The sequence below is a fragment of the Prosopis cineraria genome, unplaced genomic scaffold (assembly GCF_029017545.1).
Source record: "Prosopis cineraria cultivar Desert tree isolate PC_DT_omini unplaced genomic scaffold, ASM2901754v1 PC1, whole genome shotgun sequence".
NCBI classification, from domain to species: domain Eukaryota; kingdom Viridiplantae; phylum Streptophyta; class Magnoliopsida; order Fabales; family Fabaceae; genus Prosopis; species Prosopis cineraria.
The window spans coordinates 57,095,622-57,118,453 of record NW_026555332.1 but is presented as its reverse complement, the minus strand read 5'-3'; the positions used below and the strand labels follow the sequence as shown (position 1 = coordinate 57,118,453).

The following is a 22,832-nucleotide window of genomic DNA, read 5'->3' as shown; positions in this document are numbered from 1 at the left end:
TTTTTTTTTTTAATTTAAAATCTTCTCATGGCTTTTGTCCACCCATAAGTGTGATGATCCAGCGAAAGAAAAGAAATTTTTCAGCAAGGACTGAAACGCAACAGCCAACAGGCGCCAGGAAAATAAAGGAGTCTCTCTCTCTCTCTCTCTGGTAAAAAAAAAAAAAAGGAGTCTCTTTAATTTCGTGGTTTGTCAATCTAGTTTTGACGTGCAAAGGAAATCATAATTAATTGGAGCCTTACAAAGCTGAAACCAATCCTGGATATAAGAATCATATAGGGTCCAACTCTCTTCTCTGCTCTTCGCGATTTCAGCGTCAGAGGCAGGCAGCGTAGCGTCTACAGTTGCCAACTAGTTACTCAGGTTTGATTTTTCCTAGTTACTATCTATCCTTGCTTTTTGCTCACACGATGATCCGGCTGATCTTTCTCCTGTCTATCTTTTCTGTTCTGTCTGGATTCCCTCAGAATCTTGCGTGTTCTGAATATGTTTTACTTTGTTATCTGGTTAGTGGTTTTGCTATTTGCCTTCTGCTGCTTTTAGTTTTCGTTGTTTTTATTATAATATCTTGCCCAAGGGGAGATAAAAGTAGAGTCAGCTGTTTCTGTTTCCCCAAGTCAATAAATAAATAGATTAGCCTTTGGCCAAATAAATAAATAGATAGATAGACTCGCCGGTTCTTCCGCATGCTCAGTCTTTATGCCTTAAAACGAGTGTAACAAGGGAAATATTATACACACACACACACACACACACACACACACAACAATTGGGATGAAGTGGACTGGGTAGAAGCAGGATAGCAAGAAGTGCTCCTCACTTTTAAATTTCTGGTTTCTCCCCAAAATAATCCTGTATTGTAATCCTCTTGGATGTTGGATTATTGATTAAGAATAGACCTGGGATAAATCCTAGCTTGAATTTCGTTCCCTAGGCTGGTTATAGAGTTCGTAGATGAATATGTTAGCATCTTCTTCCCGCCCCTTCTGTCAAACCTGAAGTGGGGTTATTATAGTCCTTAGCTTTTGGTGTTTTTATCGAAAGCCAAACCTACACGGTTATAAGACTGATTATATTCAAGCTCTAATGGCCTATTTCACTACTTTTTTGATTGCATATCTGTTCGTCTGTTATTCTGATGGTGGGTTCAGTCTTCTGGTTAGTGTCTTGTTTATCAATGCCATGTTCAATCCCACTGGATTGAGGAAGAAGAAGGTGCACTTATCTCATCTTTCTCCTTCCTTTATGACAGGCTTCCCTAAATTATGGGGCGAAAGCATTTGTGGGTGGCTTTCTGTTTATGGGCTTTAACATGCTCACTTCTTCCTTCTTCTTCTTCTGGGCTTCTCAGAATTGGTTTGAAGAAGAGGCATCTAGATCTTCAGGGCATCAAAGCTGCTAGAACTATAAGAGAACAGCTAAAACCTGGCAGACCAGTGAAGGGTGCATTTCACTATATTGGTAGTTCAGACGAGGATATAGTACCTCTGAAGAATTATTTAGATGCGCAATATTATGGAGAGATCGGAATTGGCACACCCCCACAGACTTTCACTGTCATATTTGATACCGGTAGTTCCAACTTGTGGATTCCATCATCAAAGTGCTACTTTTCTGTAAGTTCAGCTTAACCTCTTGACCTCCGTAACTTTACTATATAACAATCGTTTCTTGACTAATATTTACTTGCAGATTGCATGCTATTTCCATTCTCGGTACAAATCAAAGAAATCAAGTACATATAGCAAGAATGGTAAGGCCAACAGATTTATCACAGTTTCTCATCATTCGTGTTTATCATGGTGGTAGTTGCAATCGCCAATCAGGCAAGCAGTAAATACTATATGCCTTTTAATTATTGTTCCAATTATGCCTATCATTGTGTCAATCAGGAACGTCATGTCAAATAACCTATGGATCTGGATCTATATCTGGTTTCTTCAGTCAAGATAACGTTAAAGTTGGTGATGTCGGTTGTCAAGGATCAAGTGAGTACTTCTCAATTTGAGCTTCATTTCAATATAAACTATAGTTTGTCCCCTATCTGCGGCAATACTTGATTTTATTACCATGTTAATCCTAACTGCAGGATTTCATCGAGACAACCCGAGAAGGAAGTCTTTCATTTGTATTAGCTAAGTTTGATGGAATATTTGGGCTTGGGTTTCAGGAGATCTCTGTTGAAAAAGCTGTTCCAGTATGGTATTGTTTGGCCTGCCCCTTTTTCTCCTGCTTTCACCTTTTGTTTGCATTGTCCGTAATTTCCTGATCTATTGTAAAATTGCAGGTATAATATGGTGGAGCAAGATCTTGTTAGTGAGCAGGTATTCTCTTTTTGGCTAAATGGGGATCCAGATGCAGAAGAGGGTGGTGAATTAGTTTTTGGAGGTGTTGATCCAAATCACTTCAAGGGAAAACATACTTATGTTCCCGTTACTAAAAAGGGTTATTGGCAGGTTAGCAAATGCATACAATACATTTATAAGGAATTCATTTTAGATAGTTAAATCTACTCCCAGTAATTAACAAGAATATTTTTTCAGTTTGAAATGGGTGATTTTCTCATTGGAGGTCAGTCAACAGGTAATTTCATTATTCCTTAGCTGTCGAAATTCTCTTTGGGGTATTTACCGTGAAGTTTTTCAGGGGTGATTCAGTGACTGTAGTATATCTTTACAAATTACAACTATCTTTTTACCAAGCTAATTCTGAAAATTATTAGGTGTTTGTAAGGGTGGGTGTGCTGCTGTAGTTGATTCCGGAACATCCTTGCTTGCTGGTCCCACTGTATGTGCTTCCATCCTTTTGAAATTTAACATTTGTAGCTCTGATCTTATAACTCCTGCTAATTGGCTTGCAATTTCAGTCTGTTGTGACTGAAATCAACCATGCCATTGGAGCTGAGGGAATTGTGAGTTCAGAATGTAAGGAAGTTGTATCTCAATATGGAGAGTTGATATGGGAGCTCTTAGTATCAGGGGTAGATTTTCCGACCTTCCATTTCAGATTTTGTGTTTGGGCTTTCCAAATTTTGTTCTTGGACCTAAATATAAATGACCATAATTTGCAGGTACGGCCTGATGAAGTATGCACACAACTTGGTTTATGTTCTGCATATGGGAAACAATCTAAGAGGTCAGTTCATTGTGTTTCATTTTCATAGCGCACATAATTATTCATTCTCAGCTGTTGACACTGTCTCAGAGTTTAGCTTAAATAGGCTTCTGAAGTGATTTTTGATCCCATGGCATGCAGTGCTGGGATTGAGATGGTTACTGAAAAGGAGCGTAGAGACGGTTATCCGCTAGAGAAGATGCTTTGTGTACTTTTTGTGAGATGGCTGTGATTTGGATACAGAATCAGTTAAAACGAAAAGTCGACAAGGAAAAAGTATTTAACTACATATATCAGGTGATCTTTTTGAGCCAACCTTTCCTGAAAACCAGGCGTTGTATAATTTGTTTATGGTGCATTGATTATCGGTTCTGGTAACAACTGTCAGTTATGTGAGAGACTGCCAAGTCCAGCCGGAGAGTCCACAATAAGCTGTGATAGTCTATCTCAAATGCCAAACATTACACTTACTATTGGAGAAAAACTTTTCGACCTCACCCCAGAGCAGGTTTGCTGTTGATATTCCGAAACCGAATCACTATTAATTATGATGTGATATTCTGTACATTGATGCTAAGGATACTTTGGCTGTATCAATTTTCAGTATATTCTGAAAACTGGAGAGGGCCTTGCAGAAGTTTGCATTAGCGGTTTTGGCATTTGATTTTCCTCCCCCACGGGGTCCCCTCTGGTATATTACCTTGTAATTATGCCCATCAATTTATAATTACGCATGTAATGTCCAGAATTTTGAAGATTTGGATTTTTTTTTAAAATAAAATGTATGTGATGCAGGATTCTGGGCGACATTTTCATGAGGGTATACCATACAGTATTTGACTATGGCAATCTAGAACTAGGTTTTGCTGAAGCTGCCTGATGCGAATCGTGGAAGATTATGTCAAGAAAATCTTAAGAAGCTTGAGAGTGTAATGTAAATAAGATGCAGTGAAGTATGTACGCCTACTTGCCATGGCTTGGGTTTCTGTATGGAGGATATACTTAGGATGAAACTTGAAAATATCCTCGTGGAAGTATTATTATGTATGCTTTGACTGGAATGGCCCTTGTATTCACAACAGCACCTAGCACTTAATCAACGTACCAGGTTTATGATGATTGTAATTCATGCAGAGAGCTTGTAAATAAACAGTATTACTCAGTTTATAGAAAACAATAATTGGGAATTAACACGGGGAACGTTCATCTATTTGTATTGGCACCTGGGGAAAAGAAAAATAACACACCCGGTGTGTTAATATTGCACGGGTGAGCTAGGGAAGTTTGGTCCTTCTTAACCCAAGGGGTTAACTGACTTGTACTGAGTTTGCTGTTTTTGAAGAACGACAACAACAATTATTATCAAATAGTTCAGATTGAGACGAGACTTGAGAACTTAATGTTCACTAAAGCATTATTAAATCGTACGATTTGTTATAAATTTTACATTTGTTATTGATATTGTCTATTATATTTTAGGAGCAATCCTTGGGATCAAGTGCTCCATGCTAAAAGTTGTCATGAAAAAAGGGGTGAATGCAGGGGGGGAAGGGAAAGAAAGGGAAAGGAACGGCCAAAAAAAAAAAAAAATTATTGGAAGGATATACGTTAACTTCAAGCAAGGCTGGTTCCTAGTTGCGTGAGGGTGAGAGCTTTATCACTTTCCGCTTGGTTCAACTAGGAAATTTTAAATTTACTACTACGTTCTGAAATTAATCAATCATAGGCGTTAAAAAATACCGTCTTTCTCATACAACTTGATTAAAAAACCATGTTCTCTTTCATGTCAATGACGCAATCTATATAATAATGCTTTATGCAGTACTTTTTAAATTATAAGATAATTCTAACAGAATTTTTATTTTAAAACATAAGGTAATTTAAAAAAATATAATTTTATTAATAAATTTTTTAATATTATCCTTTAGATTAAAAAAGAATCAAAATGGTACTATGGCTACTGTTCAATGTGTAGAAATATTTTTAAAAATTTATAATTTTTTAATTTTAAAAGTAAGTTCGTTAAATGTCATTATTTTATTTTATTAATATATCTAATCTTGTCTAAATTTTTTTATAATTTAAAATTAAAGGATTATAATATAAAATTTAGAAAAAAATGTACTATTTTTTTCCTTCTTGAGCAACACATGTGATAATTTATATTTCTCTATTTAAAAATATAAGATATTTTTTGAGGAGTTAAATGTTAAAAATTATAAAAAATTTTAATTTTTTGAGATGTAATTATTGCCTTTTTTTAAAAAGTGTTTCTATTAATAGTGACTTTATATTTATTATAGAGTATTTGATAAAAATAAATATAAAAAGATAAAATTAATTAAAAAATAAGTAATTATTTTATTAAAAATAAAATTTAATTAAAAATATTTATATTTTAAATAAAAGAAGTATTTATAATATAACTATAGTCTCAACCAAATAGTTCAAATATCCACGCCAATGACATCATTTTATTTTGGACCTGACATCATTTTATTTCGGACCCGAGTTCAATGACATCATTTACTTGCGCGAGTTGGAAAAAGAGCAGCGCCCCTCTAATCTGTCGTGTTGATATTTTGTTTCGGTATATATTTAATTTTTTTAATTTTATTTAATATTTTATTTTAATTTTATAAAATGTGTTTTTAATTATTTAATCCTAACACACTGTTAATTTTATTTTAATAAATTTTGATATTAAATTTTTAAATATTAATAAAAAAAGTTTAAATATTAACATATCAAGTTTATATTTTAAAATAAAATAATTAGGCATAAAAAATAATTATTTAAAACTAATGTTAAGATTAAAGGATTAAAAAATATTTTATAAAATTTAAAAATTAAATTAAAATTTTATATATAATTAGAGAATTAAAAGTATATGTTAACTTATTTTATAATTTTGTAAGTATTCACAAATCATAATCTCAATATTCTTTTGGATATATTTTTAAAATATATACTTAATAAAAATAAATTTAAAATATAATTAAATTTTTAAATAAAATTAATTAATTTTAAATTTTTTTAATTTTACTAAAATACGTTGAAAATATTTTATAAGCAGAAATAAATACCATATCGGACAAAATATGTTTCTTCCTTTCTTTACTTTGTCGAGGTGGGACCTCTTATCGGCCTTCTTGCTTCTTCGACTGGGCCAGTCGGCAGTTGGCTCCTCTAGAGTGGAGTCTCAACGTTCCAGCTTCCGCAGCAGCATCTGCCATCTGCAGTGACATCTACCTTAGAAGGTTTCTTTTCCCCGCCTTTCTTTTCCAAAATATTTATCATCTTAATCATATGATTATGGTCATCCCAGTGACTTCAACTAAGTTCATGTTTCTCCTTTAATAGCTTCTCTTTTCTGTCTGAATTTCTGTTGACTTTATCTGTCTTGAAAATTTGGTTTGTTTCTCGTTCCTGTATAAATTTTTTTGTTCTTCTGGATGTAGCTATTTGAATATTATATATCTTGATTTGTAGTGTTTGTTATACGCAGTTTAATTTGGCAAGTGTTTGTTATTTTCTGATAAGAGTAGCATGAACTGCGTCGCAAAAAAGGGGGGGTGAATTGACTGACACTGTTTACAAAAAAAACAGCTGTTATTCTCCTCGTAGCTTTGCCTACGAGGATTAAACAGGTGTAAAATGACTTTAGCGGGGTGGAAAAACATAAATCGACTGTAAAACAGAAGGGACGAATGGCGGAATATGAGGAAATTAATATCCAGAGCTGATGGTGTAGGATTCTTCTAATTTTTCTCTAATTTCCAGGTTAGTATCAATTAGTACTCTTTCCCATAAAATATGTAAAGCATTTGTTGAGGGGTTGAATGTTCAAGAATATAAAGTATTTTTAGTCTTTCAAGGTGTAATTGTTACTTTTTTTTTTTAAGTACCCCTATTGATAGTGATTTTATATTTATTGTAGGGTATTTAATAGGGATAGATATGGAAAGATAAGGTTAGTTTGAAAATAACTACTTTATTGAGGGGTGAAATTCGATTAAAAATGTATTACATTTTTAAACGGAGGAGTATAGTGTAAGGACCCTGTAGAGTTCTTGATCACTATAAGAAATGACATTGGATCAGTCCTGCTTTTCCTTGGACTATCAATTGCTTGAATAACGGCATATTCGAATGGGGGCAGAGAATAGTTCTTTGTCTCTTTGTACACCTATCCATCTATCTGTTTGTGTTTATTTATATGTTATTATCGGAGTGCGGAGAACAGTTTGTAAAAAACTTATTAATTGCTACAAAGTTACCCCCCTTTCATGGTTTCTTGACCTTTGATTTTGCTCATCTAACTTTCTGATTCTCCTTTCTGGCAGGGTTTCTCTTCATTATGAGCTCCAAGCATCTGTGGATAGCTTTCTGTTTATGGGCTTTAACATGCTCACTTCTTCCTTCTTTCTCTTCTGGGATTTTAAGAACTAGTTTGAAGAAGAGACCTCTTGACCTTCAAAGCATTCGAGCTGCCAGAGCTGCAAGGGAAGCACTGAGACCAGGAAGACCAGTGAAGGATTCATACCAGTATATCAGTAATTCACATGATGAAGATATACTACCTCTGAAAAATTATATGGATGCACAATATTTTGGAGAGATTGGAATAGGCACACCCGCGCAGACCTTCACTGTCATATTTGATACTGGTAGTTCCAACCTTTGGGTTCCTTCATCATGGTGCTATTTCTCAGTAAGTTCATGTCCATCCTGGTATTAGTATCCATAATCCATAACTATATCATGTGAGTATTTCATTAACCAATAATATTCATGTGCAGATTGCTTGTTATGTCCATTCTTGGTACAAGTCCAGCAAATCCAGTACATACACTGAGAATGGTAACGTTACTGTATTAATGCCAGTTTCTCATAACTGGTGTTACTGATTATGCTAGATATTATTATGGAAGCAGTAAGTTGGCATTGTACATGGCCTTTGAGAAGAAGTTTGAAATTTTAAACCATTCATATTAACTTGTCACTCAGGAACATCATGTGAAATACAATATGGGTCTGGATCATTATCTGGTTTTTTCAGTCAAGATGACGTTAAAGTTGGTGATGTGGTTGTAAAGCATCAAGTGAGCACTTTCTTTATAAGTTTCCACTTGAAAATATAATTTATTATGCTCAGAATCTGTGGCAATACTTAGGCTTGGGTTTCAGCAAGGCTCGCATGTTAACCTGTTCGATGCAGGATTTCATTGAGGCTACTCGAGAGAAAAGTCTTTCCTTTGCATTCGCCAAGTTTGATGGGATACTTGGACTTGGGTTTCAGGAAATCTCAGTTGAGAAAGCAGTACCAGTTTGGTATAGTTCAGCTTGTTTTTTGGTTTTTCCTTTGCATCTAATTTTCTTGGTATTGTTAAAGCATGATTTTTTTACTAGTACCTTTGGGTTAGTTTCCTGAATTTACCGGTCCCCTATCAAATCATAGGTACAATATGGTGGATCAAGATCTTGTTGGCGAGAAGGTGTTCTCTTTTTGGCTCAATGTGGATCCGGAGGCAGAAGAGGGTGGTGAAATTATATTTGGAGGAATTGACCGTAATCATTTCAAAGGAAAACATACTTATGTCCCAATTACTAGAAAAGGTTACTGGCAGGTAAGCAAATGCAAAACTATAGTCTGTTTGACCAGGAATTCCATTTAAACTGTAAAAAGGAAAAATCCAGAAAATTTGAACACGAATTTGTGGTCTTTTCAGATTGAAATAGGAGATTTTCTCATTGGAGGTTTATCAACAGGTAAAGACATTGTTTTATTTTTCAACCAGACGAAATTTTTGTATGGAATCATATGATGCAAAGAAAAGTATGAGATTTTATTTTCCCCAGACCTTAATTGAAGAAGAAAATTAGTGAAATCTTATTTGATTGAGAACTTGTATTCCTTTGCTACAATTTTTGTTTGTCACCATTCTCCTTGATTACAATGACCATATATTATAATCCTTAAGGTGTTTGCGAGGGTGGATGTGCTGCTATTGTGGATTCAGGAACATCTTTGCTTGCTGGTCCAACCGTATGTGTTTTCGCCTCTCTGAAAATTTTCTGCTTATAGCTTTTCTTTCATAATTTTCGTCAACTACTTTTCAATTTCAGTCGGTCGTGGCTGAAATCAACCATGCCATTGGAGCTGAAGGAGTTGTGAGTTCAGAATGTAAGGAAATAGTTTCTCAATATGGAGACAGGATATGGGATCTATTAGTATCAGGGGTATGCCCTTCCACCCTTCATTCAAAGTTTGTGTTTGTGCGTTCTTCTAGCTGTGACATTCTGGTTCATCGTCTGCTTCTTCAACCTAAATGCAGTTGATCTTAATTTGCAGGTGGAGCCCGATGAAGTATGTTCACAAATTAGTTTATGCTCTGCATATAGGGATCAATCTAAGAGGTTGGAATTTTCTTATAGGCTTTATATTTCATCGTCTTTTTGGCTGCCTTGCTACTTGTTTGAATGTCAGAGTTTTCCATTGTCAGAATAGGCACATATAGGGGGAAAAGTAGCTTTCTGCAGAAGTATTTGTCATGAAACGTCCATTACCAAATCAATAGAAATAGAGAGACTGACTTCAGTTTCTTATTCTACAATCAAATCGTCTCTTACACAGACTTCTAAATTGTTCATGCTCCCACTACTACTCTGCACTGCAGCAATGGGATCAAAATGGTGACTGAAACAATAGTCAGAGATGTTGTGTCAGCTAGAGATGATAATATGTGCTCTCTGTGTGAGATGGCTGTCGTTTGGATCCAGAATCAACTAAAACGGAAGGTAACCAAGGAAAAAGTAATCCACTACATAAACCAGGTGATATTTTTAAACCAACCTCTCTAGAGGCCCCAGCTGCATTATAGCTTTAGGCGGTCTAGTGACTGAGTTCTGCCTTTGGTCATTGACAGTTATGTGAAAGACTGCCAAGTCCTGGTGGAGAATCCACGACAAGTTGTGAAAGTATTTCTCAGATGCCGAACATCACAATTACCATCGGAGATAAACCTTTCAGCCTCACTCCACAGCAGGTTTGCTTTGAACTTTGATAAAGTTATCTTCGTCTCTATATTTCCTTTGTGACCGTTTAGCAAATAATACTAGTTGCCTTACATTTACCCCAAACGAGTGAAACCATGCTGCATCGTTGTGGGGAACAACTATATGTTTCATTCACCCCAAAAAACAAATCTGGAAACTTTTGGCTTGAGTCCAGGGCAAGATTTCATGTGGTCATGTGTCTGCACAATTACATTCGAGTTATTTATATGCCTTGTTATTTGTTTGGTTAATTATCAGTGAATATAATATATGTAATGAGAGTGCTTTGCTGTTTTAACAGTATATTCTGAAAACTGGAGAAGGCGATGCAGCAGTCTGCCTCAGTGGGTTTACAGCTTTTGATATCCCACCTCCTCAGGGCCCTCTCTGGTATTTTACATTGGTTAAAATTATGCCTATTGCATTCACAAGCTTGCATGTAGTGAATATCATGTGTTTTCTGAAGCAACCGTATACGTGTGTTTGTGTGGGGATGCATGCAGGATCCTTGGCGATGTTTTTATGAGGGTATATCATACGGTGTTTGACTACGGCAATCTCCAAGTGGGTTTTGCTGAAGCTGCCTAAAGGGTCCTCTGGAGAATCACATGCAGTCTTCACAAACTCCCTTTAACTTAGATAAAAAGTTTATGGTATTGCTGATAGTGATAGAACTTGCATAATTAGTTTAAGATCATCTGCTTACGTTCCATATGTTAATGTTACAAATGCTACTGTTTAACAGACGCTCCCTGAGGTTTGAGTAAGTTTAGCACTTTGGAAGGGCTGATATTAAGCGTTATTTATTGTTAGCAGTGATAATTAAATGCAGCAGGAATTGTAAAGGCTACATGAAGCATATTCCTGGGTCTTTTACAGTCACTTATTTTTGTATGTGATTAAAGTAAGACGTTCAAGAAAATTATTTATAATGTATTTTTTATGTTAAAATATCAAAATCTTTATTATTTTTAATATTACAGCCGTTAAATTTTACGAATTTATTATTAAATTTTAAGAAAATAATATTTCATAAACATAGTAATCGTTAAATAGATTGAAATGAACTTAAGATGACTTGAGAGCTTGAATTTTTTTTGTTTGAATATAATTTATTCATTTTTTTAACTTACATCTTAAAACGTGATATATATACTTGTTTTACAGTCAAGTATACACATTTTTTATTTATTTATTATACAAAGTAGAATGAATGGTGATGATATGATTTGGTATAAATTTTATTTTTTATCGATATTAATTTGGTATAAAAATTGTCTTGAAGTAGTGGTCAGCTAAAAAAAACCTATTCGAAGGGCCAACATGAGATTCAAGCAACGTTGGATTGCGTGAGAGTTTTGAATACTGGAGTTTGAATTCGTTAGATTAGTCTTGATTATAAAATCTACTCCTCATGGATTTGGTCATCGCTCATCAGTTTGTTTTTTTAAAATCGATGCTATCAAAAAACAAAATTGTAAACAACAGCCAGTTCGACCAGGAAATTTTAAATTTACATTTTAAAATTAACCACAGACTTCCGGGGATAAAAAAAAAACAATGACAGGTGAATTAACGAGAGTTAGGCTCTCGACAAAATTTTTTATAAAATAAATTATAAATATTAATTTAAATAATTATAAATAAAATTTTTGTTATGATCTAAAAATTATATTTGATATCTAAATACTTATTTATAATTAAAATTTTGAATTTGTAATAATTTAAATTGATATTTTAACTTTCTTTTTAAACAAAAATTTGTCGAAGGACTTAACTGATATTAATTCAGTGTTTTAAAATTTAATTGTCATTCTTCTAAAAAAAAATCATTCCTGTACAAGTGGATGCAAATATTTGTGTACAAGGACATAATCTATATAATACTTCATATAGATTATAAAAAATTTATAATTTATGCTTCCAATCTTAAGTAAATTGTTCAAAAATCCATGTCGAACGACATCAATGACATCGTTTACATGCACAAAGTCAAAGTTAGAAAAAGCCTAGTAGCCTGGGATATTTTTCTAGTCCTATCATGTCTCGTAGTGCTTTGTTTTACTTTGTAGAAGTGGGGCTTTCTACAGGCCTTTCCCTTCTCCTATTGATACGTACGTATTGTAATGTTTGGTGTTTGGAGAAAAATGACATTTTAGATCCTAAAATATTATTTAATGACAGATTTTAAAAAATTTACTGAAAAAATGAGTAGCAAATATTTGTTCAAGATAATTATAAATAAAAATATTTTAATTACAAAATATTCAATTTGTAACTATAATTCTTAAATTGTAATTGTCTCCTTCTATATTTCCAACTCAATTTTTAATAATTTTTTGCGAAACTTAAACATTGTTAAATTGATTTTTTTAGGACGTAAATGTCATTCTTTGTTTGTTTGACTAAGCCAAAGTCCACTGCATTAACTTTTCCAGCGTCTATAGTGACATCTCCCCAAGAAAGGTTCTATTTTCTCCCCTGAATCTTTATCATCTTTGTCACATGATTATGATCATCACAGTTCATACTGACTTTAACCAAGTTTGATATCATCTTCCCCCAGAAAGGTTCCATGTTTCTCCTTTAATACCATCACTTTCCTGCCTCAAACTCTGTTGATTTTGTTTTTCTTGAAAATTTGGTTTGTTTCACGTTCCTGTATAAATTTCTTCTTATTCTTATTCTTCTTGTGGATGCACCTATACGAATATTTATGGCTATAGGTTTCTATCGTTTCTGTTGATTTTTAAAAAACGTTTGGTAGATTAATTTGATAAGATTAGAATAAACTGCATCATTTGGAGGGGGAAAAAAAGGAGTGTGGAATGAACTGACACTGTTTAGAACAGCAGCTACTGATCTCCGTGTAATTTTGCATGCATGGATTAAAAAAGTTTTAACATAGCTTACTTGGGGGAGAAAAACATAAATCAACTAGAAAGAAGGGGTATGAGGAAATCAGTATCCAGAGCTGCTGAACTAGGATCTCTTTAATTTATCCCTAACCTAATATATGTTAATATTGATTACTGTAGTGTAAGGATCCTGTAGAGTTCTTGATCACCATAACAAATGACTTCGAATCAATCCTTCACCCCTCATTCATGGTTGTTTTGCTTGTCTTCTGATTTTGCTCATCGAACTTTCTGATTCTCCTTTCTGGCAGGGTTTCTCTTCATTATGAGCTCCAAGCATCTGTGGACAGCTTTTTGTTTATTGGCTTTAACATGCTCACTTCTTCCTTCTTTCTCGTTTGGGATTCTAAGAATTGGTTTAAAGAAGAGACCTCTTGACCTTCAAAGAATTCGGGCTGCAAGAGCTGCAAGGGAAGAACTGAGGCTCGGAAGACCGGTGAAGGATTTGTATCAGTTTATTAGTAACTCACATGATGAAGATATACTACCTCTGAAGAATTATGTGGATGTGATATATTATGGAGAGATTGGAATAGGCACACCCCCCCAGACCTTCACTGTCATATTTGATACTGGTAGTTCCAACCTTTGGGTTCCTTCATCATGGTGCTATTTATCAGTAAGTTCATATCCCACTTGATATCCATAACCATATCCATATGAGTCTTTCATTAACCAATAAAATTCATGTGCAGATTGCCTGTTATGTCCATTCTTGGTACAAGTCTAGCAAATCCAGTACATACACTAAGAATGGTAACGTTATTGTATTCATGCCAGTTTATCATAATTAGTGCCAGCCATCATGCTAGATCAGATTTAATAGTGGAAGCAGTAAGGTAGCATCGTGCATGCCAAATAATAAAAGGTTTGAAGTTTCGAACCATTCATGTTAACTTGTCAATCAGGAACATCATGTGAAATACAATATGGGACAGGATCAATATTTGGATTTTTCAGTCAAGACAACGTTGAAGTTGGTGATGTGGTCGTAAAGCATCAAGTGAGTACTTTATTTATAACTCACTTGAAAAAGGACTGTATAGGTTGTTCTGACCACAATCTGCGGCAATACATGGACTTGGTTTTCACCGAGGCTATCATGTTAACCTGCTGAATGCAGGATTTCATCGAGGCTACTCGAGAGGAAAGTCTTTCCTTTGCACTCCTTGAGTTTGATGGGATATTTGGACTTGGGTTTCAGGAAATCTCAGTTGAGCAAGCAGTGCCAGTTTGGTATGCTTCAGCTTGTATTTTGGTTTTTCCTTTGCATCTGATTTTTCCTTGAAATTACTGATCCATTTTCAAATCACAGGTACAATATGGTGAAGCAAGATCTTGTTGGCGAGAAGGTGTTCTCTTTTTGGCTCAATGTGGATCCGGAGGTAGAAGAGGGTGGTGAAGTTGTATTTGGCGGTGTTGATCCAAATCATTTCAAAGGAAAACATACTTATGTTCCAGTTACTAGAAAAGGTTATTGGCAGGTAGGCAAATGCAAAACTAGATTCACTTTGACCAGGAATTCTATTCAATTTGTGAAAAAGAAAAATTCAAAAAATTTGAACACGAATCTATTGCTTTTCCAGATTGAAATAAGAGATTTTCTCATTGGAGGTCTTTCGACAGGTAAAGACATTTTCAACTGCAAGAAATTTTTGCATAGGGGATTAACAAAGAAATCTTAAAAGGTTTGAAATCATATGGTATGAAGAAAAGCATGAGATTTTATTTTTCCCATACCAACTTCTTTTGTTTAATATCATATGTTATTGGAAAAATTACATTCAAGTCCTATGTAAGGAAATTTATTACGAAGAGGTCCCATAAAATTTACAAAACAATCCCAAGTCTCAAATCCTGTGCATTTATAACTTGTTTAAGGCCATAGACAAGTTATAAATGATCATTACTCCATTATCAATGTCTTTAATCAAGTTGCAAGTACCTAAGATTTGAGACTTAAGAGTATTTTATAAATTTTATGAGATTTTTTAATAATAAATTTTTTTATGTGAAACTTAAATGTAATTTTTCTTATTTTATTTTCTCTTAGAAAACTCGTATTTCTTTACAACTAGTTTTGTTTGTCACCATTAGCTTTGATAACAATGACCATAATTTATAATTCCTAAGGTGTGTGCGAGGGTGGATGTGCTGCAATTGTGGATTCAGGAGCATCTTTGCTTGCTGGTCCAACCGTATGTGCTTTCATCTCTCTGAAAATGTTTTGCTTCTAGCTTCTCTCTCGGTAGTTAACTGCTTATCAATTTCAGTCAGTTGTGGCTGAAATCAACCATGCCATTGGAGCTGAAGGAATTTTTAGTTCAGAATGTAAGGAACTAGCTTCTCAATTTGCAGACAAGATATGGGATCTACTTGTCTCAGGGGTATGCCCTTCCACCCTCATTTGAAGATTCTGTCCATGCCTTCTTCAAGCTGTGACATTTTGCTTCTTGGACCCTAAATTCTTTTGATCTTAATTTGCAGGTGGACCCTGATGAAGTATGTTCCCATCTTAGTTTATGCTCTACGTATGGGGATCGATCTAAGAGGTTAGGAATTTTTTTTTAATTAGCTTTATATTACATCATCTTACATTTTGATTTCTTGTCAAAGTTATCCATTCTCAGACTGGTCACATATAGAAAAAAGATATAATTTTCTGCAAAAGTATTTGTCGTGGAACTTCCATTACTGAATCAATAGAAACGGTGAGACTAGCTTGAGTTTCTTACTCTACAAAATTTACTAATGTTCTATTCTAGCAGCACTGGGATTGAGATGGTGACTGAAACAACAGAAAGAGAGGGGCTGTCAGCTAGAGACAATAACACGTGTTCTTTGTGTGAGATGGCTGTCGTTTGGATCCAGAATCAACTAAAACGAAAGGCAGTCAAGGAAAAAGTAATCAACTACATAAATCAGGTGATCTTTTTTTACAATCAACCTCTCTAGAAGCCCGAGCTGCATTATAGCTTTAGGCTGTCAAGTGACTGAGTATTGCCTTTGGTCACTGGCAGTTATGTGAAAGATTGCCAAGTCCTAGTGGAGAATCCACAGTAAGTTGTGAGAGTATTTCTCAGATGCCGAACATCTCACTAACAATCGGAGATGAACTTTTCAACCTCACTCCACAGCAGGTTTGTTTTGAACTTTGATCAATTCATGTTTGTTTCATCATGTTTCCTGTGTGACGTGTGAAATCATGCTGCATCGTTGCGGGAGACAACTGTATGTTTCATGCAGTGGTCCGTACTCTATAGTAGGAAATGTGTCCCGAGGAAGAACATTAGGCTTCCAAGTCCAGAGCAAGATGTCATGTGAAACCTTGTTATTTCATTTGTTAATTTTCAAGGCATATAATGTATGTAGTGAAAAATGCTTCGCTGTTTTTACAGTATATTCTGAGAAGTGGACAAGGCGTTGCGGCAATCTGCCTCAGTGGGTTTGCATCTTTTGATATTCCCCCTCCTTATGGTCCTCTCTGGTACGCTACCTTCATTTATATCAAGGCTACTTGTACTTACAGTTCTAATATGCAAGTGTCCTAGGGCAGAACAACCTTGCATGTAACGAACTACAAATATACACGCACACACCTGTTCGTTTAAGGTATGCGTACCTTTTTCTGAAGCAACCTTGTCTGAACACAGGATCCTTGGCGATGTTTTCATGAGGGCTTATCATACTATCTTTGATTATGGGAACCTGCAAGTGGGCTTTGCAAAAGCTGTCTAGAGCAACTTTCGTTCAAGGCAGACAAACTCCCGTGAGTTTTAATTAAAAAAAGAAAATGTTATTACTGGTAGAAATTGCGTAATTAGTTTAAGATCTATTTATACAAGTTGTTGTGTTACTTTCTTTTATATATTAATCTGTACTGGAGGGTGGTTGAATGCTTGCACAAACCCATCAGAGTGGCGATTAAGAATCAATCCGAAAAATATTGAGAATCGAAGGGAATAATATTGCAAAAAAAATAAAAAAAAAAAGCAATGAATTATTTCAAAATTTTAATTGTATTGACATATATGAAAAATATTAAAGAATAAAAAAATTTGAAACAAGTCATCAATGAAATATGTGACGAGTTTAAAATTTAAAAAATGTTACATGATACAATGCCTGGCCTTTTTTTGTGTTAGGATAATGATGCCGTGTGTTGTTGGTCAAAGACGAAAAAGCCCTGGTGGAAACGAGAGTGTGTGTCAGTGAGAGGCTTCCAACCCGTGGAATCAAAATTGAAACTCATGACGATCACTAATTCGACACAAACAATTTTTCCCATCAGATTTAATCACAGGCTCACAACGTCACCAAATCATAAAATCCCAAGATGAGATCTAACAGGATCATAATGGTTCAAACTTGAGAGTCGCATAAATACGCATCAAACAACTCACGATTAATGATACAAGGCCGAATCACAGCTGCAAGAAAATTTTCCATTATTCTTCATCCGCATCGGTATTGAATATAGAAGATATGGCCACTTTTTGCTTCTTTGCAGCGCCGCCGAATGAGTTCTGCAAGAAATGAGGAAGAAACTAGCACTTAGCATGGTAACATCAAATGAATTAGCAAGGCTGAAATTGTTTTGACCGGAACGTAACAAGGCTACAAGCATTGACTGTATAATTAATCAGTTCCATGAATATCTACGTCAGCATCAGGACAGAAGTCAACTGTGACTGAAAGCCATCCCAAAGCAGTCACCCAGATGCATTTGGGCATGGCAAAAAAACTATGCATTCATCCATAGTTCACTCTGGCATACCTTGGAAGCACTTCCCTTGGAGGAAAACCCAAACTTCAAAGTCTTCCGCTGATCCTGATCTGCAAGTGCAGTAGCAGTTCTAGATTCGGAGGAAACTGGAGCAGATCCAGATTCTTCGTGTTGCTGTTGAAGCTGTTGCTGCTTTTGAGCATCAGCCCTGGTTAATATTAAAGGATCCAAGAAAAAACAAGATGACGTCAAAAGGTGGCCAAGATCATAACAATATTTCTCTAGCCAACTATCCACAACAGCCACGATAAGGGAAATATATTTTAGAAAAACATAACTTTAGATTTTTGCATTTTGCTATATGTCCCTGCACTTTTTTCTTTTCCCAATGTTCTAGGTCCTTATACTTTTATTTTTCAATGTGGAGCTAATACCCAAAAACAAAAGTGTACGGATCTAGAACACCTAAAAAAAAGTACAGAGACCTATAATAAAACGCAAGCAAGATGCAAGGATTCAAAATTATATTGTAACAAAGACCAAACAAGATTAGAGGTGCATAAGCACGAGGATACATTTGGGCAAACTTAGCCATTTCTCTCTCTTGACGCTGCTGTTCTCTTTTTTGCCGATCATCACGGCTACTACTTCCATGCATGTCCTTCATTTCTTTGAAACGCTGTAATTATCATTAAGGATGTTTAGAAGGATGAAAAAGGAGCCTTGATGTAAAGTCACCCAGTCAGTCAAATCATCTACCTTTCTGTGATTGTGATCGTATGAGCTCAAGTGAGCTTCAAATTCCATGGCCAATTTGTATTGCTTGTTGCAGAGATCACAAAAAAACACCTTCCGAATTTCTTTGACTTCAGTTTGAATTTTTTGCTCACGTTCTGCCAAAACCTGGATTTTCATAATGCGCACGAGACAGGCAGAAGAAGCCACCAGGTAATAAAAACTGCAGGAAATTCTCAAGACCTTCCAAAGTTGATGGTTCCCTAAGACACACCAATCCCATCAAAAGACATGCATATGTGCTATATGCTGCCTTCTGCTATTAGGTGGAGGTTCCAGAAAATGGAAAACATCAACCTCAATACTACTTCATGATTTTAGAATTTAAGGCAACTGCTAAAAATTTCTTAATCATACCTCTCGCTTCCTCATATTTTCTTCTGTCTCCTCCAGCTCGATATCAAGTTTCTTTCGCTGGACGTTTTCTTCAGCAGTGAAAAAATCATCTTCTTCTTGTTTACCCACACCCAATCTGGGATCTCTAATACCAGATTTTATTGGCTCAATAATTCCTGCACATAAATCCAGAGGCACAAGATGAAAACTTGGTTAAAGAATTTGAAATCGAGGAGAACATCCATCAATTTCATACTTCAGGCAAAACATTCTGCATTCAAGAAAATACAAAATTGTAGTACAGGAAAGAAAGAAAGAAAGAACTATTTCACAAAAGGTTCAGTTATAGAAAGATCAAAGCCCAGAGACAGGTAATTAAATATTTAGGGCCTTAAGAGAGAAGGTGCCCATACTTTAAAAACAAGTATAATTGGAGAGAATTATAGGGGCTGTTTAAAACTGTTTTTATTTTATTGTTCTGAGAACTAGTGTTTTGTAAAACATATTCTGAGAATAAAAAAATAATGAAAATAGAGGTTTTTTTTTTCATTTTTCCTTGTTTTCCAAAACAATAATCCCAAAACACTTGAAAGTTGATTCCATTTTTCTGCTCTCGAGAACAATATATATATATATTTTTTTGTTCTCTAAAACACTTTTTAAAAACACGTTACCAAACAAATTTTTTGTTCTTTTGTTGAGAATAGAAAACTGTTCTTAGAACAGATTGCCAAACAAGCCCTATAGTTTTTCTTGCATTGATCTTGAAGGCCCGTGCCTTGCTAAGCCAGAACCTCATTGCCTTTCCAGTTCCACACAGTGAGATTACTAAAATTGCATAATCCAAAAAATTCCGGCCACACCTTATTCCTATTGGCCACCTGGAATGGCCACCCTCAAGACACTAATCAGATGATGTGAATGGTTATATGCCAAGTATTACAGGTTTGAACGGGTTTATTTAAAAAAAACGAAAGCACTGGAGGATGTTTCTCAAAGGGCTAGATTTGAAAGGGGTTACAAGCAACCAACAACATCAACAAATACTATATGGAAGCTCGACAAGATTGCTTCTTTTCTAATACAATTACAAACCTTGCTCGTTCTTCCCCAAACCCTTTCCTTTCCATCCCATCTTTTGAAGTAGCTTAAATCCAATATTAGACGATGTTAACTGCGTGTCCAAAGATGCCTGTTCAACATTGTCCAGATCAACATTTTCTGTTGGCCTGTGATTGATAGGCAACCGAAAATCCTCTGCCCAATCCTCGATAAAGGATTCCTGAAATGCCAATAAAAAATAACTCAGCATGTACAATCAACTATTAAAAGCAAGAAGTAATATTAATTAATTATCTAGTGGCATTAACTCGTAAATAAGAGGAAAGCCACATAAGTACTGCAATCAATTTAAGTCTAATTACCTTCCCCTTTCTGATTTGGCTCCTATCAATGGTACCAGTTTCCCGCCCACCACTGGTCCATGGATAATCCATTGAACCTATACAGATCATAAGACGCAAGCACATGACCAAAAACCTTGTTCATGTTTCGAAGTAACAGTGGGTGGAATAATTATCATCATAGAGCCGAAAGAAATTAAGAGAAAAACAAAGAACGCTCCAAATGATATTGTATTAGATTCTTCAAGTCAGTCAAATATAATGGTCACTTCGCTATTCTAGAAGTTTAAGTATATGAACATCATAAGCAGCATCAACCATATAAAACCGCGATAAACATTGATACTAAGGGATTTAATATTGCCGGCCTTTTCTTTCTTTCTTTTTCTTTGCTTTTTTTTGGGGGGGGGGGTTAGATACAGTAGAGTATATTAGACCCAGCACACCAAGCAACTAAAGCGATCCATAATCCCAGGATCCTTCACAGTGCAAGAGGCACTTAAACATCTTGAAACTCCAACAACAGAATATAAACCAATCAGCCTAAATCAAAAAGAGAAAATATTCAATTTTACAAACACAGAACAGGATATTGAGAGGTGGCAAAGAACAGGATGTGATTCCAAAAACCCTACCTAGCTTTGACGCCCCTGCTGTTATCACCGCCGAGGGTGAAATAGAATTGGAGTGTTAGGGTATAATTCCGGGGTAGAATGGACTGATTAACAACAGTTCTTCAGGCAAATCAACGTTGTCCGGATGTTGTGCCCCCGTCTAATTCTTTTTCGTCCGGTCCAGCGGGAGCAGGCGGATGGGGATTGACAACTGGAATGAAACTTGAAATGAAAGAATGGTCCGGGGGGCCATCCAGAATTGGGCTACTTTTTGGCCCATTGAAAACTCTAGTTGGCCAATATCCCATGAGAAAAGGCCCAAATGACTTTGTTGTTGGTCAAGTGGATCTAGCTGTGTGGATCATTTCAGATGTTAATCTTTCATTCTTATAGTTTAAGCGCATGAGGAAATGGAATTCAACTTCTAAGGTTTATTTAAAAACATGTTAAATATTATGTTTGACAATGTATAAATTGAAATAGAATGATAATGATAAAAAATACGAAATGATAATTACTTAATTAATGTCACTGCTTTTTTCAGGCCCAAAAAAAAATGTTACTATGTTTGATATGCAAAATGTTCTTTTTAGAAAATGAAAATGAATGAAAAGGGTGGAGCTAAATTTGTGGATTTGGTTCGGTAATGCTTCTAGCCATAAATCTATTTTGCGTTCGTAATATCAAAATTAAAAGAGGATTATTGCTTATCAGCCATTCAAATCAATCTAGATGATTAAAAGCGGAGGGATGTGCCCAAATCAATAAAGATATAGGGTTTAAGTCATCAAAAATATATTTTTACTATTTTAATTTTATATAAAATTTTAACTTAATCTTTTAATTTTATAAAATATCTTTTTAATCCCCTCATTCTAATATCATTAGCTTCAAATGATTATTTTTTGTGTCAACCATTGTTATTTAAAAAAATTAAACTAAATATATCAACTTTTAAAAATGTTTTGTTTTAAAATTTTAATGTAAATAGTACAAAAAAATATCTCTCTCAACCTAATAAATATTTTCTTTGATTTTATTTGTAAAACATCTTTTAGAATTAATTTTAGTTCAGGAGGAGTATATAAGATTGAGGGAGTAACTTTCCTTTTGGGATTCCAATATTTTTGAAGTTTTTCCCCCCTCTTTGCCAGAGAATATTTTTAAAGTTTATAGTTCCAAGATCCTTAAAATTTTGATACATTAGATAAAGAAGAAAAGAAAAAGAATAAATTACTGCTTTGAAAACAACCTTTATATCGAAACCTAGATACCCTTCTCCAGCGGTGCAAGTAACTTTTTTTTTTTTCTTTTTCGCGTTCACCTTGTTCACTTCCTTAAAAATATCGAGTTCGATTATTTCTTCAAAGTTTCTTACCACAAGATTTTTATAAGATCTGGAGAAAAATAAATAGAAAAAATTTAATTCTACGACGCCGTTATATTTAATTTCGCCAACATTTTTTGAAACTTTATAATAACTAAAAAAAGCCTGAACAATAACCTCACAAAAGGAACTGGTAGATTTTTTAGGAGACTAATAATTGCAGTAACGGTATAATGGTGTAAATAATTCAAAATTTCTTCCCACTACAGCTGTAGGAAATTCCCGAGGTATATTTTCTTTTCCCAAATCTGGCGAGGCAGAGAAAATTCGAGGCAAGAAAAATGGCGAAGTTTCCATTAAGTGTGTTGTTTTCTCGATGGTGGAAGACTAAAGAGTCGAGAATATGTACATATCACAAAGATGTAACCATCTTTGAAAGGAGAAGTTTCAGTTCTGAGACATAAATTGCTTTCATAGGATCCTGTGAGCAGCATTATTGGCTTGTATAGCAGATATAATTAAACACAAAAAACATGACAG

At 34.8% G+C, this 22,832-nt stretch overlaps 4 protein-coding genes across 8 annotated transcripts; 3 read left to right on the top strand and 1 right to left on the bottom strand.

Annotated features, from left to right (window-relative positions):
- Positions 1-4,305, top strand: LOC129311283 (aspartic proteinase-like). Its single transcript, XM_054953492.1, is given in 18 exon segments — positions 1-277; positions 310-363; positions 1,253-1,616; positions 1,693-1,753; positions 1,893-1,972; positions 1,974-1,988; positions 2,090-2,202; positions 2,288-2,456; positions 2,544-2,583; positions 2,723-2,787; positions 2,867-2,980; positions 3,071-3,135; positions 3,256-3,287; positions 3,290-3,411; positions 3,503-3,622; positions 3,719-3,768; positions 3,770-3,805; positions 3,910-4,305. Coding segments are annotated over 16 exon segments (1,518 nt in total). The 5' UTR covers positions 1-277; positions 310-363; positions 1,253-1,265; the 3' UTR covers positions 3,995-4,305.
- Positions 4,306-6,237: 1,932 nt separating this feature from the next.
- On the top strand, positions 6,238-11,044 carry LOC129311273 (aspartic proteinase-like). 2 transcript variants are annotated; one of them, XM_054953477.1, is made up of 15 exons: positions 6,275-6,374; positions 6,724-6,897; positions 7,461-7,828; positions 7,917-7,977; positions 8,125-8,219; positions 8,336-8,448; positions 8,576-8,744; positions 8,847-8,886; positions 9,099-9,163; positions 9,244-9,357; positions 9,470-9,534; positions 9,795-9,951; positions 10,044-10,163; positions 10,475-10,563; positions 10,677-11,044. In XM_054953477.1, the coding sequence occupies exons 3-15, from the start codon at positions 7,475-7,477 to the stop codon at positions 10,759-10,761; spliced, it is 1,527 nt and encodes a 508-aa protein (XP_054809452.1). In that variant the 5' UTR covers positions 6,275-6,374; positions 6,724-6,897; positions 7,461-7,474; the 3' UTR covers positions 10,762-11,044. The 2 variants fall into 2 exon arrangements, with proteins under 2 accessions (XP_054809444.1, XP_054809452.1); XM_054953469.1 differs by lacking the exon at positions 6,724-6,897 and having other exon boundaries at positions 6,238-6,374.
- A 2,298-nt stretch (positions 11,045-13,342) lies between these two features.
- LOC129321173 (aspartic proteinase-like) lies at positions 13,343-16,999 on the top strand. The gene is made up of 13 exons (XM_054966856.1): positions 13,343-13,710; positions 13,787-13,847; positions 14,000-14,094; positions 14,215-14,327; positions 14,407-14,575; positions 14,678-14,717; positions 15,225-15,289; positions 15,365-15,478; positions 15,579-15,643; positions 15,860-16,016; positions 16,112-16,231; positions 16,490-16,578; positions 16,745-16,999. The coding sequence occupies exons 1-13, from the start codon at positions 13,357-13,359 to the stop codon at positions 16,827-16,829; spliced, it is 1,527 nt and encodes a 508-aa protein (XP_054822831.1). The 5' UTR covers positions 13,343-13,356; the 3' UTR covers positions 16,830-16,999.
- A 73-nt stretch (positions 17,000-17,072) lies between these two features.
- LOC129321181 (uncharacterized) lies at positions 17,073-21,154 on the bottom strand. Of its 4 annotated transcripts, XM_054966874.1 has the most exons (10): positions 20,987-21,154; positions 20,373-20,449; positions 20,044-20,230; positions 18,970-19,124; positions 18,796-18,871; positions 18,577-18,710; positions 18,393-18,496; positions 17,869-18,025; positions 17,495-17,617; positions 17,073-17,277 (listed from the first exon to the last, which is right to left on the bottom strand). In XM_054966874.1, the coding sequence occupies exons 2-9, from the start codon at positions 20,442-20,444 to the stop codon at positions 17,540-17,542; spliced, it is 963 nt and encodes a 320-aa protein (XP_054822849.1). In that variant the 5' UTR covers positions 20,445-20,449; positions 20,987-21,154; the 3' UTR covers positions 17,073-17,277; positions 17,495-17,539. The 4 variants fall into 4 exon arrangements, with proteins under 4 accessions (XP_054822849.1, XP_054822842.1, XP_054822856.1 ...); XM_054966867.1 differs by lacking the exon at positions 17,073-17,277 and having other exon boundaries at positions 17,356-17,617; XM_054966881.1 differs by lacking the exon at positions 17,073-17,277 and having other exon boundaries at positions 17,356-17,617; positions 18,796-18,868.
- Positions 21,155-22,832: the final 1,678 nt, after the last annotated feature.

Excerpts from the sequence above, each read along its gene's own strand:
- LOC129321173 (XM_054966856.1), top strand. The coding sequence starts at position 13,357 with ATGAGCTCCAAGCATCTGTGGACAGCTTTTTGTTTATTGGCTTTAACA. Across the intron at positions 13,711-13,786 it reads CATCATGGTGCTATTTATCA|ATTGCCTGTTATGTCCATTC; the intron begins GTAAGTTCATAT and ends ATTCATGTGCAG. Across the intron at positions 16,017-16,111 it reads TAATCAACTACATAAATCAG|TTATGTGAAAGATTGCCAAG; the intron begins GTGATCTTTTTT and ends GGTCACTGGCAG.
- LOC129321181 (XM_054966874.1), bottom strand. The coding sequence starts at position 20,444 with ATGGATTATCCATGGACCAGTGGTGGGCGGGAAACTGGTACCATTGAT. Across the intron at positions 20,231-20,372 it reads GCCAAATCAGAAAGGGGAAG|GAATCCTTTATCGAGGATTG; the intron begins GTAATTAGACTT and ends TTGGCATTTCAG. Across the intron at positions 19,125-20,043 it reads TTTGGGGAAGAACGAGCAAG|GAATTATTGAGCCAATAAAA; the intron begins GTTTGTAATTGT and ends ATTTATGTGCAG.
- LOC129311273 (XM_054953469.1), top strand. The coding sequence starts at position 7,475 with ATGAGCTCCAAGCATCTGTGGATAGCTTTCTGTTTATGGGCTTTAACA. Across the intron at positions 8,220-8,335 it reads ATGTGGTTGTAAAGCATCAA|GATTTCATTGAGGCTACTCG; the intron begins GTGAGCACTTTC and ends TGTTCGATGCAG. Across the intron at positions 8,449-8,575 it reads GAGAAAGCAGTACCAGTTTG|GTACAATATGGTGGATCAAG; the intron begins GTATAGTTCAGC and ends ATCAAATCATAG.